Source organism: Corythoichthys intestinalis, chromosome 1 (assembly GCF_030265065.1).
Source record: "Corythoichthys intestinalis isolate RoL2023-P3 chromosome 1, ASM3026506v1, whole genome shotgun sequence".
Classification (NCBI taxonomy): Eukaryota; Metazoa; Chordata; class Actinopteri; order Syngnathiformes; family Syngnathidae; genus Corythoichthys; species Corythoichthys intestinalis.
The window spans coordinates 34905329-34920094 of record NC_080395.1 but is presented as its reverse complement, the minus strand read 5'-3'; the positions used below and the strand labels follow the sequence as shown (position 1 = coordinate 34920094).

The window sequence follows — 14766 nt, the reverse complement described above, 5'->3', positions numbered from 1 at the left end:
CGCACGGAAATGCGGTACAAAATGTGCCGTGAGAATCCAATGTCGCCGATAAGAGCAGCGCATTTTATGTAGGTTCAAAGGATTTCAGCCGTCCAAACTTTGAAAAGCATGAAAAAAACAGAGCATGTGGCAATTAAGCAAACTATCGATGTCAGACAGGACCACACTCGCCCTATGGACAAGTGGCGGAATAGGGCGGAATAAAGGTAATGAACAGCGACATGCACTGACAAACGTGTTTTTGCTCGCATATTACAAAGCTAAACATGCGCGTTCAATGAGGTCTTATGAGGAGGACATCCCACTTTTAAAAAGGCTTGGAGTTAATGTGGGAGCCGCATAATGCCCTTTATTTTGAATTGGTGCTTTTTATTTCTTTACATTTCACTTCAAAGTAATGGCAATTTTGTTGTGCCAGTTGATGTTAATCAAGCATTAATTGTTAATATGATTAATTAAAGTTAATTGGCTCTAAGTAAAGCTTGTCATAAATTTATCGCATCAGACGGGTCGGCTCTCAAGCTCAATGAGGACCAAGTCACATCTCCAGGTCCTCCTCTGAGAACCTGGGCAAAAAAAATTATGTGCACCCCTGGTTATAAGTTAGTCTAAACTGTAAGTACTGATAGGTTCTTGAGTTTTTGCAGTGTTCAAAATAAATATATAATACCTGCTGTATTGGAGCACATTAGGGACCAGTGCTACTTGGTGTTTTATTCAGCAATGACTACTGAGCTAAAACTGACAGTTAGCTTTATTATGTTTTAATTTTACACCCTCATCACTCTACAGCGCTGTGTTTTTACAGATTAAATAAAGACTGTATGTAAGACATGTTAGCCACGCATCAACAGTGGTCATAATCAATAGAAACCTAGCGCTCTGAAGGGCTAACGTTACATCAGCGAGTGACAGTAACGTTACATTTATTAGCGATGAGAAGTCTACTGCTTAAAGATGGCGGCTGTTTACTAACGCTGCCCAGAGGCAGCTGAGTCTGTCATTTCGCATCTAGTCGTAAATGCATGCGACATCTATGAGACGCATCGGACACTACCCGCTACTAGCATCATGCGGGCGTAGTTTTTAGCAACGTCGGCGTACTGTAGTTTGTAGCGGCTGTCGGCTGCGGTAAGTTTTTTGCTTCTTCCTCTACGCACGTGATGTCAGCGCGTTGTCCCGCATTAAAAGTAGTCTGGGCAAAACGTGATGCTTAGAGCTGGCAAAATTAAACGATTCCTTGAGTTGAATAAAATTACTCGGATCAGTTTTTAAACTCGAGTTACTCGAGTTGCTCGAGTATTCGTTTCAGCTGTACTTTGAAGCGAGCGGTTTTTGGCGCCATGCTAGTTTGATGCGTCTGGACAACAAGACACGTCACGACGCAATACGCGTCTTTAGGAATCGTTAAGGAGATCGTTAAGGCTTTTTCATTGTGATGTCGAGGCCTCGAAACACTAGGAACCGGTTCGGAATCTGAATCGGATTTCGATTCCCATCGCTATTAATATATATATATATATATAATTTTTAAAAAAAGAATAGTTAAAATAATAAAATATATAATATTTAAACTGGCGGGCCTGGTGTCAATGCTCACGTTTCAGTGCTATTAACTGGGAGGTCTGACAGAGATTAGTAGCCAGCCTCTCTCAAGTCAAAATGGATTGGATGTCTAGCGCCGACAATGGCAAGCAATGACCTAAATAAATGCCGAACGAAACGTTTGAAAATTTGCATTTGAGTAAATATGCCACCCTTTGCCACTATTTGAGGAAAACATGGTACCATGGCACTCAGTGGAGAGCAATTGTTAGTAAATGCTGAACAATCCTAATTTGTATCAGCATATTAAAGTCTACAATTCTTTGATACCCACCCCCCTTCTGTGCTTTAATATTGTCATCAAAAGAAAAAGATAAACACCACACCTAAAACAAATATGCTGGATCCACAAAAAAACATGTTCTTCCTTGGCGCATGCCCTGCCCCTTCAAAAGCAGTTTTGTTGTGATATCCCGCTGACAAATTAAAAATATATAAACTCCTTGGTGATTAAAGAAATACAAAAACAAACAATGACTACATCCAAAGAGGATAATATCAGCATCTATGTGGAACCTGACCACTCACTTGTGTGCAGTGGTGATACTTTCAAGTTCACTTCAGTTCACACAACTTAAGCCTCTGCTTAAAAAATACTTAGATAATAAAGATAATAAAAAATGACGACAGATAAGGAAGTTCAGTTTATTAAAATTCTACATGATTTTAATCTAAATGAGTATAAAATAAAGCGTAATTTCTAAGCGGGTGCGAGTGTACAAAGTATATGGCCCAGTGTACGTGACTCAATTCAAGTTTAGTAGAAAACAGCAATCTTCAACCCTGAAGATGACTCAGAGGATCATAAGATTTCTCTGAATAAAAAAAAAGGAAAAACAAAAACTAACATGCTTTGCTACCTCCACCTGTCCTTTGTCAAACCTCTGAGGAAAAAAAAAAAAAAGACGGAAACAGAAGGTTCCACGTCTCCAGCGGCCCAGCCACTGTGAGGTCCGTTTGCAAATGCAATAATAAATACAGGCATCCATGTGAGCTACAAGAGCGACAGTTTTCCTCATGCATATACGACCTACAACCAACCACACACACACACACACACACACACACACACACACACACACACACACACACACACACACACACACACACACACACACAAGCATACGTTTGTCTGAGATGATGAGCGTACTAAATAAAGCCTCCTCTTCCCCCTCTCTACTCTTCAACTGGTACTCTTTACAGTGCAACAGCATGGCAGCAAATGGATAGCAGTGCTTTTTTTTAAACAAAAATAATGGAAAATAAAAATATATACAACATTATGGAAAAGCAGTACTTTTATCTTTTGGTCCTGCGTCCTGGAAGGACTGAACTGCTTCCACGTATTAACAGTAGTAGTTTCCTCCACACTGAAGGGCTGTGAAGTGGGACAAAAGAGGAACATGTTAGGATGATCCTTCAAAGAGCAAACTAAAAGAATTTATGATTTTGTTCTTGTCTAAGAAGGTATATGTCACTTAAAATGCAAACTTAAACCTTGTCAAAACTGTCAGTGTAAACCTTAGTCGTACAATATGTGTGAAAAGAATCAGCCCGGGCTGGCCCCATTTTGTGCCTCTAATTGGACTTCTTAGAAACCCCTGCAGCCAAAGACAATCACGGACAGAAGGTGTGACTGACAGAGTGTCAATTATTTGCCTTGCAGCCGCGGGGGTGACCTACATCCTTGTGAGAACTTGTTTCCTTTGCTAAAGCGATTGTGGAATATCCACCTCCAGTTTGCAGTTAAATTGATTAGAAGACAAGTCAAGGGTCAACATAGAAAATGAACTTTTTTTTTTTAACCTACAATTATTTTTGCTACTTATCCTTCATTATTTCACTGCGTGACAAAGTGTTATCGTTGTTAGCAAAACGGCCTCATTGTCAAGAGGTTCTGCTCTCCAATGGAGTTGACTTGGGCTGCGTCTACACGAGAACACGAGAACTTAAACGTGAAATTAGACTATATGGCATGTCTACTACACTAACGTACCTTCTGTCTGGATACATTCTTGCACAGAGAAGGTAGGTGGGTAATACCCACCGCTTAATATAGACGCCTGTCTTCGTATAACAATCAGATACTAAGGAAGTGATGCATGGAGCGTGCCATTACAATTTTTAGTGCGGCATGACGGCATTGTTAACAATGGAGGCGGACGATCAAGATGTGGCATTCCTGCTCCTCTTTTCTTATCCACAGTCATTGTTTACAGTTTATCATCTAGCGCAGGGGTGCTCAAGTCCAGTCCTCTAGAGCCCCTATCCAGCTTGTTTTCCATTTGTCCCTCCTCCAACACACCTGACTCAAATAATCAGGATCATTATCAGGCTCCTGCAGAGCTTGCTGATGAGCTGATCATTTTATTCAGGTGTGTTCAAGGAGGGAAACATAAAAACAAGCTGGATAGGGACTCTCGAGGACCGGACTTGGGCACCCCTGATCTAGAGTGTAGAACAGGTGTCTGGAACCTATGTCTTTGCGAGTCATTTCTGGCTCTTTTGATGAGTGCATCTGCCTCTCCGCCACTCCGTAGTTTTACATGAGGTACCGGCCGGCTCGCTCGACTCGAACGAGCTGTGATGAGCTGACAATGCATTCACACATTTATCTTGAACCTTCAAACGTACATTGCAATAATATGCTTCAATTCAGTGCCCATCCGTTGTCCTCCCATCGCGGATTACACGGAGATGAGTGTTGTATTAAAGAGCTCGTCCCCCGCGTTCAGTCTCCAATCAGCCAGCAGCGGGGCTGGCCCCTCCAACTTAATGCGGACTGAACTGCGTAGTGGAAAATACCATTTAAAGTTAACTGCGCGGTACCCCAAGTCACAGAGGTGCGCGATCAGTTTTTTTCATGACATTTCCACCTGTCAAAACTGTCGCCACTTCTAGGATCGCCACAGTTATGCACAAGCACTCCTTGTTGGGGTTTCGACTTCCAGGAAATATACGCAGCGTCACAACACCCCAAGTATTGATGTCAGGCTTTCGTTGTTGTCTTGTAAAGATTTATTTCAATCACAACTCGGCGACTGCTCGTAAAAGCAGAATGTACTCTCAGTCCCTTCAATCTAGCTCCCGCGTGATGCGTTCACGAAAAAAAAAAAACAGTGATCATAAAATGGAGTTTCCTAACTAAATAAACCAGAACCAAGAAATGCTGGCCAATCATTGGACTTAGGGAGGATAGCATTTATCTTTTAAATGGGACGTCACAGCGACTGTGTAGCTGAGCGAAAGTGGTATGAGAGTTCTAGTATATCTTCTTCATATTACGATTTTCTTTTAAATACAAGTTTTGATTAAAGACTTGTTTTTAAGTCTGGCGTCTAACGAATGAAGATGTCAGATTGCTACAGCCAATTATCTTTATTTCTTCAGCCGAATCTAAAAAAAAAAAAAAAAAAAAATTAAACCAGCCTGAGTTGCACTCTGTATGTGAAAGCTGCAGAGCCCTACTACATTTCCTTCTAGTTTGATCTTTGCCTTAAAGCCTCGATCTGAGTAGATTCCTGGTCACATTACCCAGTAATGTGTTGCAGCATATTATGTCTCAAAGCAGCTTAAGTGACTTGTTAGGGTTATACCAAGACAACTGGCATTAAGTAAAGGGCACATACGACCTTAACCCTTCATAGGGCAAGAGTCTATTTTTGGTCTTCTTAAAAAAATAAATAAATAAAATAAAAATAAAAATGAAAACTTTAGAAGTCCTGACGTCAAAATACATGGACATCACATTTTTGCTCATGTAGGCCACAATATTACCTTTTTGAAGACAAGTGCGGCTTACATGACAAAAAATGCGATGTCCATGTCATGTCTATATGAACGTTATGTCCGAATTATCATTTATTATTATTATATATATATTTTTTTTAATATAATTTTGATTTTTCTTGTATAACTTTTCTATGAATCATTAAAATTATAAAAGGGTTAATGAGGACAAGCACTACAGAAAATGGTGAGTGTAATGTTTGCGCTGTTCTGCAAGCTGACAGACCAACAAGCTCATGTTGTTTATTTCCTCACTAAGGTACAATCAATCACATTAGGGGCAGAGTCACAGTCACAAGGCCAATGATGGGCACATGAGCATAACAAAAGCAAAATGCCATGGTTTCCAACAAGAGGACATTTGTCAATGAGCTCCTCCGTTTTGCGGAAATGCAATTTTAGTATTATTGAACAGTGTGGGCGGAGTCAAAAGAGGAACATTTTATCAAGGTCGACGCATGACCAAAAAAACAGTGAATGCACTAATGAGCTGCAGAGTCTTAGTGAGGTTTGCATTTGAATGTGAGCTAACATAACAAACAGGTTATTGAAATATTTGTCATTTGGCAATGTTGGACAACTTTCAAATATCTCAATTTTGTGAGACTAATATAATGGAACTGGGAAGTTGAATACCTAAGGTAACCTTGAACCTCAGAACTAAGACACCACCATACTGCGCTGACTCTAGAAACTATAATTTCCTATGGGGAAGCCTTGCTTCTAAACAAAATGGGAGGTTGTGTTTATCCTTCGTGGTTCCACTTTAACATTTAAATCCTCGTACTAGGCTGTCAAGGTAAGCAAATGCACCTCAACTCACGCAAAGAAAGACATGACCCACCTCATAATTGTGAGCCTTCAGAGCCGCCGTGTACGTAGCCGCCTTTGGACTTCATCTGGGCTTGAACCAGGTCAACCTGCGAGCATTTAGTAAACAGTGCTCAGTAAGCGGAACCAAAGCAACATGAAACGACGCAGGCTGGTTTAACATGGAAGAAACGATTTTAAAAAACCCACAGAGGCCAATCCCAGGCCCATGTCACCCGAGCCTACGTGTGTGGTATGGACAAAGTTTGTTGGCTCGCCGATCATGGAGCGGTCGATCCGTCGCCGCCGTTTCTGTAAGTGAAAAGTAATAAAAACATGGAAGTTTTTAAATATATAACCACTGACACCATTATCTGCATTTGGTGCATTAGGTGTAAGAAAAAAGTCAAAGATGTCCTGTATATTTAGGCTCTAAATGGCTCTGTAACTAAATAAAAAACATTTATTTCGCGTACTCACAGGTTGTGGCTGCTCTGCAATACAGCAGCTGAAACAAACCCAGAATTCAGTCATTCCCAGGCCAGTGATGTCGACGATGCAGCAGTTTCCTGTTTCGGTTGAGCCGCCACTCGCCGCGTGCCTTCCTGTCTGATGTCAGCAGAGCCGCAGACGCACAGTGGAAAGGAAACTAATGGCAGTCTCTGTGGAGCTCTTTGGAGCAAATGTTTGCTTCAAGAAGTGACCGCCCAGTGTAAGGAACCCCCTCCTGTCACAAGTTACACAAATGTGCATCAGAAGTAGATTCCAACCATTTTATATGTGTATATATACATATATTTTATAAATTGAGTGGCTCTGATTTCAAACAATAAATTTCCAGCCTCAATGTCAGATGTTAAAATGACAAAGCCATGCATGGAAAAAAGATGGAAAAAACACACAAATGCATGCAATAGCTGACAATGAGAAAGAAATGAGGTCAGACTCCCCATGTAGCAGAGGCGCCTGAGTAGTGACCTACTATCAACAGTACACTCAATAACTAGCTCACGTTTTTGAGGGGTTGGTGTCATACAGACAGTGTCTGATTACGTTCAACAGCTAACAGAGAAAGCGCAATTTTACGAAGCAATGTATAGCTACTTGCTTCCAGTCTTTTCATGAAACATGATCCAACACAGAGAGACCATGCAACATGTGTTAAATTTGTGTTATCTATGGGAATGTGACAAGCAGGAAAGGATAGTGGAGGAATGTGAAGGGCCGGCCGTTCTTGGAGGGTATAATTTAAAATTTAAACATGTGCTTTGGATGTGTCATGAAGAAAAGCCTAATTCAATGATTGGTAGGGTGACATCAATTTAGGACACGAGGCGGACAACTCCTAAAAAACAAAAACACGAGTAGGGTTCTTGCTATTGAAATTTTTCACTATAATACAGAGTAGGGCTGCAGCTATCGAATATTTTAGTAATCGAGTAATCGACTGAAAATTTTATCGATTAATCGAGTAATTGGATAAAACTTTTTTTAGGTAAAGCGCAATTATAAATATACATGAGGAAAAAAAGACATTAAATCCAATACTGAACCATTTTCAGTCGATCAATGTCTTTATTTTCGATGTACAATGTTGAAAACAGCCAACAATTGCATCTCAGATGTAACTAGAAAAACAAAAAAGACAAATTCACTGCTTTCACTCAAATTTTTTTCTAGATCTAATAAAAAAAATAAAAATTTTACATAAAAATGCCATTACGCTTGATAACACACACTTCTTCCTCTACGCACGTCACATCAGCGCGTTGTCCTGCATTAAAAGTAGTCCGGGCAAAACGTGATGCATAGAGCTGTCAAAATTAAACGATTACTCGAGGTGAATAAAATTACTCGGATCAGTTTTTAAACTCGAGTTACTCGAGTATTCATTTCAGCTCTAATACAAAGCCATGCTGAGCTCAGAGAAGGAATATATGCAGTACAGGAATAGAAATTAAACTTCTCGAACTCTAACTAGCCACCAATTAATTCGAAAAATAAAAACTGTGCTGCTCAGCTCCTGGCTAGCAGATGGTGTAGCGATCAATACAGCTTTAGTGGTAGATTAAACTTATTTGAGAGGATGTCAAATGAATCAAGACACTTCTGTCAGTGTCAAAATGACATAAGGTGCCCTGTGGAGGGAATATGTCATTGTATATATTTTTTGTTTTTACTGCTTTTTTCTATATGGTTGTGAATAAACTTTCAACTCAAACTTTCATCAAAATAATTGAGAAAGCAACAAAAGAGATCAAAGTTGTCTGTTCTTTAGAAGCCTTTCATCATACTGAAAATATCAGCAGTGAATTACAAAACACCTGAAAGCAAAGCGTTGGTGCCAATTTTACAAAATAGTTTAAAGACTGCCTGAAATCTATTTGAATTATTCAGACTGTTTAAAGAGCTTCTATAGCAGATTTTGACATCATTCCTTTCTTAAAAAACGGTTTACTGTACTGTTAAGACATTTTTATATACATATCCAGTTTCTTAGCTGTGAATATGCAAGCACCGCGCAGTTGTTTTCAAATATAACAATACACGTGCTGTCACTGGCTATTTTTAAGCAACACATTTCCTTGCTTGTTCTTGACTTGACTTCAAGTTCCTATTCAACAATGGAACATGCAGCTTCTACAGCGGCAACTATTGAAAACCGCTAGTTATACATGATGGTGCTTGCAAGCAAAATGGCATTTTATGGTCAAACGAGTGAAACTCAAATGAAAATTCTTCCTAGTACAACAGATCTCTTTCTATAGATTTTAGGGCTCCTTTCCATAATGGCGAAACATACAATTTGTGGCTTTGGACCACTAGATAGTGTAAAGCGCTTTGAGCGCCTTGAAAGGTGTAAAAGCGCTATATAAGTATAACACCATTTACATATATAAGTAGTTATCAATTTGAAAAACGCCCATTACTCCCAAGGAGAGGTTGATTCCTTTTCAAACGACTAACAAATCGTGTGATTTATTGCCACTCCGGGGGATTATTTTCTAGGTTGCCGATGTTGAATTGGCAAAAAAAAAAAACAGTAATTTGTATTTACAAACAAATTCGCGTTATGTAACAATGCACCATCGCGTCTAATAAAATAAACCTATTGCGAGTTTCCAATGTCAACAGGTAATATAGGATAGATTGCTCAAACGAATCTAATTCAATCGGTTTAACTTGACTTTAAACGGTTTGCTCTATCAAAACCCGTGCTAGCATGAGCTAACTATATTAGCTCGCTCGCTATTTCCCCACAATGACAGCTAGCCAACTATGCTAACTCAGCCCCATTTCCGACAGTGAGACACAAATAGGAATATTTCAAACGACAAACGCTTCATACAGCTAAGTGCGTACATCAATGCAAATTTCTCACTTAAAGTTAAATTTTTATTCCAGGAAAAACTTTACCAAATCTTACCCAATGGAAATTTGTTTGCCCGAATCAAACGCTCCTGTCGACTGCAAAGAGAATACGAAAAAAAAAAAAACAGGAAGTACGCTATTGGGAAATAGAGTAGACTTCCGTTTTAAAGTGTGACCACTTCCGTGTTGACCCACGCTTTGCAAGTAGCCCGTGAGGGATGCAAGATTAGCGATTTTATTTATACAAAGAAAGATGAGGCCGCTAACAGAAGAAGAGACGAAGACATTGTTTGAGAAGCTGTCTAAATAGTAAGTGCACATTTTTGATGCGCGTTGATGACTACGTGGATTAGCATGCTAGGCTAACCTGGACTACATGTGATTTTTCCTCTCAACAGTATTGGAGAAAATATAAAGCTCCTCGTGGACAGACCGGATGGCACGTATTGTTTCAGGCTTCACAATGAGCGGGTATATTATATGAGGTAAACTTAATTTAAAATTCGGCTTCTCAAACATAAAGTTTTCACGTCAAAAAGTGCACACAAATTACAAAGATCTGTTTAGACATTCACTGCCATTGACAGCGATCGCCATGATTAACAGCATTTTAAATGGGAAAGCTAGCATTGAATGATCATGTTTCCATTGACGACGACAGAAATCCAATCCATTTGGATTGAATGTTGGAGTATTTCATCACTATGTCGGATTTTTGTCAACTGTGGTGCTGTATGGAACCCTTTGAGACGTGTGTTGTGAAATCAGGCATGTGCCGGTGTGAGATTCTGACTGTATGATAACCTTAAGCCAAAATATCATGGTATCACGGTATTGCAAATACAGCTCTAGAATGTGTTACTTTGAGATATCTGGGTCGTAAAAAAAAAAAAAAAAAAAAAAAGTCCATTGAACAAGATTTTTATTTTTCAAAACATTAACAAATTAGAACATAAGTATAATGTTAAGTTCTAATACATTAAAAAAAACAAATATTCTAATTAAAATAAATGCAGTACTGTAGTTGAGCCTAAACCCACAGTCACAGCTCAAAATTATCATCACAACAAAAATAATTGAATTATTTACCATAAAAAGCATATGTGTATGACTCGTATCGTTTACATTATATACATACACTCCCTTTCTCAACAGTTACCAGAGAGAGAAAAAAAGTTTTACCACCGCTAGACACACTAAACACGCTGGAGTTAACTCTCGTAGCTGGTGGGAAACATTCGTGACAGTGTCACTGTTTACTAACATTTAATTTTGTATAAATGTGAAATCATATGAAAGGTATTTTGCCTCATCGGCAGCCACCCTTCGCAAACATGTTTTACAAGTCGGTTGGTCCTCCTCCTCTAAGCTGTGGCCGTCTGTAACATATATGTAGCCTAAGTATTCAGATATCAGTAATTTAGTTTTCACCTTCTCCAGCCATCGTGTAGCACAGCTGACTCACTGACATTGAGCAACAACCGGTGGGGGAGGGCTGAGCCTTGCAGCTGCAAGCGAGGGATTTCTCCCTGCATTTTTGGCACATAAATAAGATAATACCTTAGGAATGGTATGATGGAAAATTTTTGCGGTCTGGAAACGTTTTCAGACCACGGTATACCTTGAAACCGGTAATCGGCACATGTCTAGTTTTGATCAAAGGCTATATAAATAATTTGACTTGACTCCCAGTTGAAATGGAATAAACGTCTATCGTGGTCAATGGCAGACAAAAAATTAATTTTACTTAACAGTGCAGTTTGAACAAAAGGAAGTTAGTTAATGTGTTTCCTTAGTTTGAGTGTTCTAAATGGTACTGCAACAGTGTGTCCAGTATAAAAACGGGTTATTTTAAAAGCAATCCTGGTTCATTGAGCACCGTCAATTGAAAACAGAGAGAGAGAAAAAAAATATATATATATACACACAGTGGGGAGAACAAGTATTTGATACACTGCCAATGGGTTTTCCCATTGGCAGTGTATCAAATACTTGCTCTCCCCACTATATATATACATAAGTAAATAAAATTAGAAAATCGATTCGCTGCTCTTTGTCAAATTGGACTGGACTCTGTCTATAGCACTAAAAGATGTGCATTAATAAAAATTATAGTATGTTGAGCACTTTAACAGATGCTTAAAGACATTTTACAGTTAAAACAAAGAAACCAGCAAACGACATAAGCAGAATAAAATGATAAAAAGAGAAATATTCACACCTCTCCTCCCTGTTTAAATAAATTCTGTCTTTGTCAATGACGGGCAATGAGTTGATTATTGGTATCGGTCTTGAAAATCTCAGAGGTTGGTCTAGTTTTAGTGTTTTTTTGTTTTTGTTTTGTCCAAGTATTGGAAGGAGCATCGTGTGTTGGGATATTTTTTTTTCTTGGCGATTTATGACAAATAATGTTAATAGCCCAAGTGGGAATAAAGTTTGAAACTTTAATGGGTCAATTATGTTCCCTTTGTTCTGTTTCCACAGTGAGAAGATTCTCAAATTGTCCACAAACATTTCCCGGGACAAACTGGTATCAATTGGCACTTGTTTTGGCAAGTTTACTAAAACGAAGAAGTTCCGGCTACACATCACAGCTCTGGATTTCCTGGCGCCATATGCAAAGGTTTTTGCATTGTTTTTCATTGAAAATGTGTGCTCTAAAAGGCACACATTTTTAAATAACACATTTGTAAAGTTTATGTAAATATAAAATCACTCACATGGAAGATGGTTTCGTTGATTCTAATTTGTACCTAATGATGCCGTTATGTGGCTTTTTAATCTCCAAGTTCAAGGTGTGGGTGAAGCCTGGAGCCGAACAATCTTTCCTGTATGGGAATCATATACTGAAATCTGGACTGGGGAGGATTACGGAGAACACTACACAGTACCAGGGCGTGGTGGTTTACTCCATGGCTGACGTTCCCCTGGTTGGTACTCATCGCATGATCACGCTCCTACCTGCTTCTAATATATGGAGCCGATTACATACTGTGAACATTTTTCAGGGTTTTGGAGTGGCTGCCAAGACGACCCAGGAGTGTCGGCGAGTGGACCCTATGTCGATAGTGGTGTTCCACCAAGCTGATGTGGGGGAATTTATTAGGAATGAAGATGCATTGACATAAATCACAATTTAAATAGTAAGCTCGCTCAACAGCCCCCTCCCACAAATCCTTCTATACATGCCATTTGTATTAAATCCTACTTGTGATGATTTGAGTCCATTTCCACAAATAGAGGCTATTTTTTTCCCCATTTACCTAACAGCAACTGAGGTGGTTTATTATAACAAAAAATTCCAAGGTTTCAAAGTGAACTTAATATTTAATAATGTATACAACTATACAAACATCAGCAACACACAATGTGTCAACATAAAAGCCAAAGTGAAAGCCATACAGCTTCAAAGCTGTGGAAAGAAAACAAAGGTTGTATTTCAATGTAAAAAAAAGAATGAAAACATTACAATATGAGGGCAATGGTGAATTGTTTTTAAGATTTGCTTAGAAAAGGCTTAAAAGTTGAAACGGCTCTGAACAACAACAAAAAAACTCAAACCAATTTTGCTTTTTTCATCGTTCTCCATCGGTCCTTCAGCTGGACATTTGTCCGGTCTTTAAAGGAGTAGTAATCCTGAATTTTGCACCATTGGCCTTCTCCAAATTTTTTCACACCTTTTATTAGTCTCTGGCTTTCCTCTTCTGTCCACTTCTGCAAAACAACAGGCAAATTATACGTATAGTATATGTAGACCTCTGCAAATGAAATACAGATCAACAAGTGTAAAAACTATATACAGCAGTATATTGAGACCTAAGTGACGTGAATCATCAATCAACACGACAAGTTGTCGTTGGGCTATTTTTGCTTCAGCTGGGCACTCTAAAGTGATACTGAAAACAAATTGCTTTACAACAATTAGCTGTTTAGCAGATAAAGAATACTTTCCAGTGTGCGTACATGCACATTATGATATCTATCATATTTTAATGACAAAACAGCTACTATACTGCTGTACTAATAGAGGCCTGTGCTCAAAGTACCCCAAAACATTTGTTGAGTCATCCATTGCAGTTAATAAATAACGTATATTACTTAGTAAAAAAAAAAAAAAATCATGAATCTGTGACTTGGGGGGGGGGGGGGGGGGGGGGATTTGTGAATATTTCCCTAACCCTAAAATGCTTGGTACTTGGTAATTAAGTAAATACTAGTCCTTCTCAAAAAATTAGCATGTTGTAATAAAAGTCATTTTCTGTAATGTACTGATAAGCAGACTTCCATATATTTTAGATTCATTGCACACAACTGAAGTAGTTCAAGACTTTTATTGTTTTAATATTGATGATTTTGGCAAAGAAGTCAAGAAAACCCAAAAATCCAAATCTAAAAAAAATAGCATATTTCATCTGGCCAATACAAAAAACTCAACCTTCAAGTAATTATATCAGCTATGCACTCAATACTTGGTCGGGAATCCTTTTGCAGAAATGACTGCTTCAATGCGGCGTGGCATGACACAGGCAATCAGCCTGTGGCACTGCTGAGGTGTTATGGAGACCCAGGATGCTTCGATAGCGGCCTTAAGCACATTCACAGTGTTGGGTCTGGTGTCTCTCAACTTCCTCTTCAGAATATCCCACAGATTCTCTATGGGGTTCAGGTCAGGAGAGTTGCCAGGCCAATTGAGCACAGTAATGCCATGGTCAGTAAACCATTTACCAGTGGTTTTGGCACTGTGAGCGGATGCCAGGTCGTGCTGAAGAATGAAATCTTCATCTCCATAAAGCTTTTCAGCAGAAGGAAGCATGAAGTGCTCCAATATCTCCTGATGGCTAGCTGCATTGACCCTGCCCTTGATAAAACACAGTAGACCAACACCAGCAGCTGACATGGCACCCCAGAACATCACTGACTGTGGGTACTTGACACTGGACTTCAGGCATTTTGGTATTTCCTTCTTCCCAGTCTTCCTCCAAACTCTGGCACCTTAATTTCTGAATGACATGCAAAATTTGCTTTCATCTGAAAAAAGTACTTGGGACCACTAAGCAACAGTCCAGTGCTGCTTCCCTGTAGCCCAGGTCAGGCGCTTCTGCCGCTGTTTCAGGTTCAAAAGTGGCTTGACCTGGGGAATGCGGCACATGTAGCCCATTTCCAGCACACGCCTGTGCATGGTGGCTCTGG

General features: G+C 39.3%; 3 protein-coding genes across 3 annotated transcripts in view; 1 reads left to right on the top strand and 2 right to left on the bottom strand.

Moving 5' to 3' along the window:
- Positions 1-1536: 1536 nt before the first annotated feature.
- On the bottom strand, positions 1537-9770 carry cdc42se2 (CDC42 small effector 2). Its single transcript, XM_057851378.1, has 5 exons — positions 9632-9770; positions 6685-6931; positions 6415-6516; positions 6239-6314; positions 1537-2983 (listed from the first exon to the last, which is right to left on the bottom strand). The coding sequence occupies exons 2-4, from the start codon at positions 6736-6738 to the stop codon at positions 6240-6242; spliced, it is 231 nt and encodes a 76-aa protein (XP_057707361.1). The 5' UTR covers positions 6739-6931; positions 9632-9770; the 3' UTR covers positions 1537-2983; position 6239.
- Positions 9726-12798, top strand: nip7 (NIP7 nucleolar pre-rRNA processing protein). The gene is made up of 5 exons (XM_057851376.1): positions 9726-9885; positions 9975-10061; positions 12061-12199; positions 12366-12506; positions 12585-12798. Exons 1-5 carry the CDS (start codon positions 9830-9832, stop codon positions 12702-12704), a joined length of 543 nt encoding a protein of 180 aa, XP_057707359.1. The 5' UTR covers positions 9726-9829; the 3' UTR covers positions 12705-12798.
- An 85-nt stretch (positions 12799-12883) lies between these two features.
- The window catches only part of terfa (telomeric repeat binding factor a), a 29065-nt gene continuing 27182 nt past the window's right edge, over positions 12884-14766 (bottom strand). Inside the window, exon 13 of the mRNA XM_057851372.1 lies at positions 12884-13290. Coding sequence (XP_057707355.1) covers positions 13132-13290 — 159 coding nt within the window. The 3' untranslated portion in view covers positions 12884-13131. The remainder of the gene's footprint in view (positions 13291-14766) is intronic.

Bases quoted from the DNA above. Each gene is read 5' to 3' on its own strand.
- cdc42se2 (XM_057851378.1), bottom strand. From the start codon at position 6,738: ATGACTGAATTCTGGGTTTGTTTCAGCTGCTGTATTGCAGAGCAGCCA. The intron at 6,517-6,684 runs GTGAGTACGCGA...TTTCACTTACAG, and splicing joins TTGCAGAGCAGCCACAACCT to AAACGGCGGCGACGGATCGA. The intron at 6,315-6,414 runs GTGGGTTTTTTA...AAATGCTCGCAG, and splicing joins TGGGCCTGGGATTGGCCTCT to GTTGACCTGGTTCAAGCCCA.
- nip7 (XM_057851376.1), top strand. From the start codon at position 9,830: ATGAGGCCGCTAACAGAAGAAGAGACGAAGACATTGTTTGAGAAGCTG. The intron at 12,200-12,365 runs GTTTTTGCATTG...TTAATCTCCAAG, and splicing joins TCCTGGCGCCATATGCAAAG to TTCAAGGTGTGGGTGAAGCC. The intron at 12,507-12,584 runs GTTGGTACTCAT...AACATTTTTCAG, and splicing joins CCATGGCTGACGTTCCCCTG to GGTTTTGGAGTGGCTGCCAA.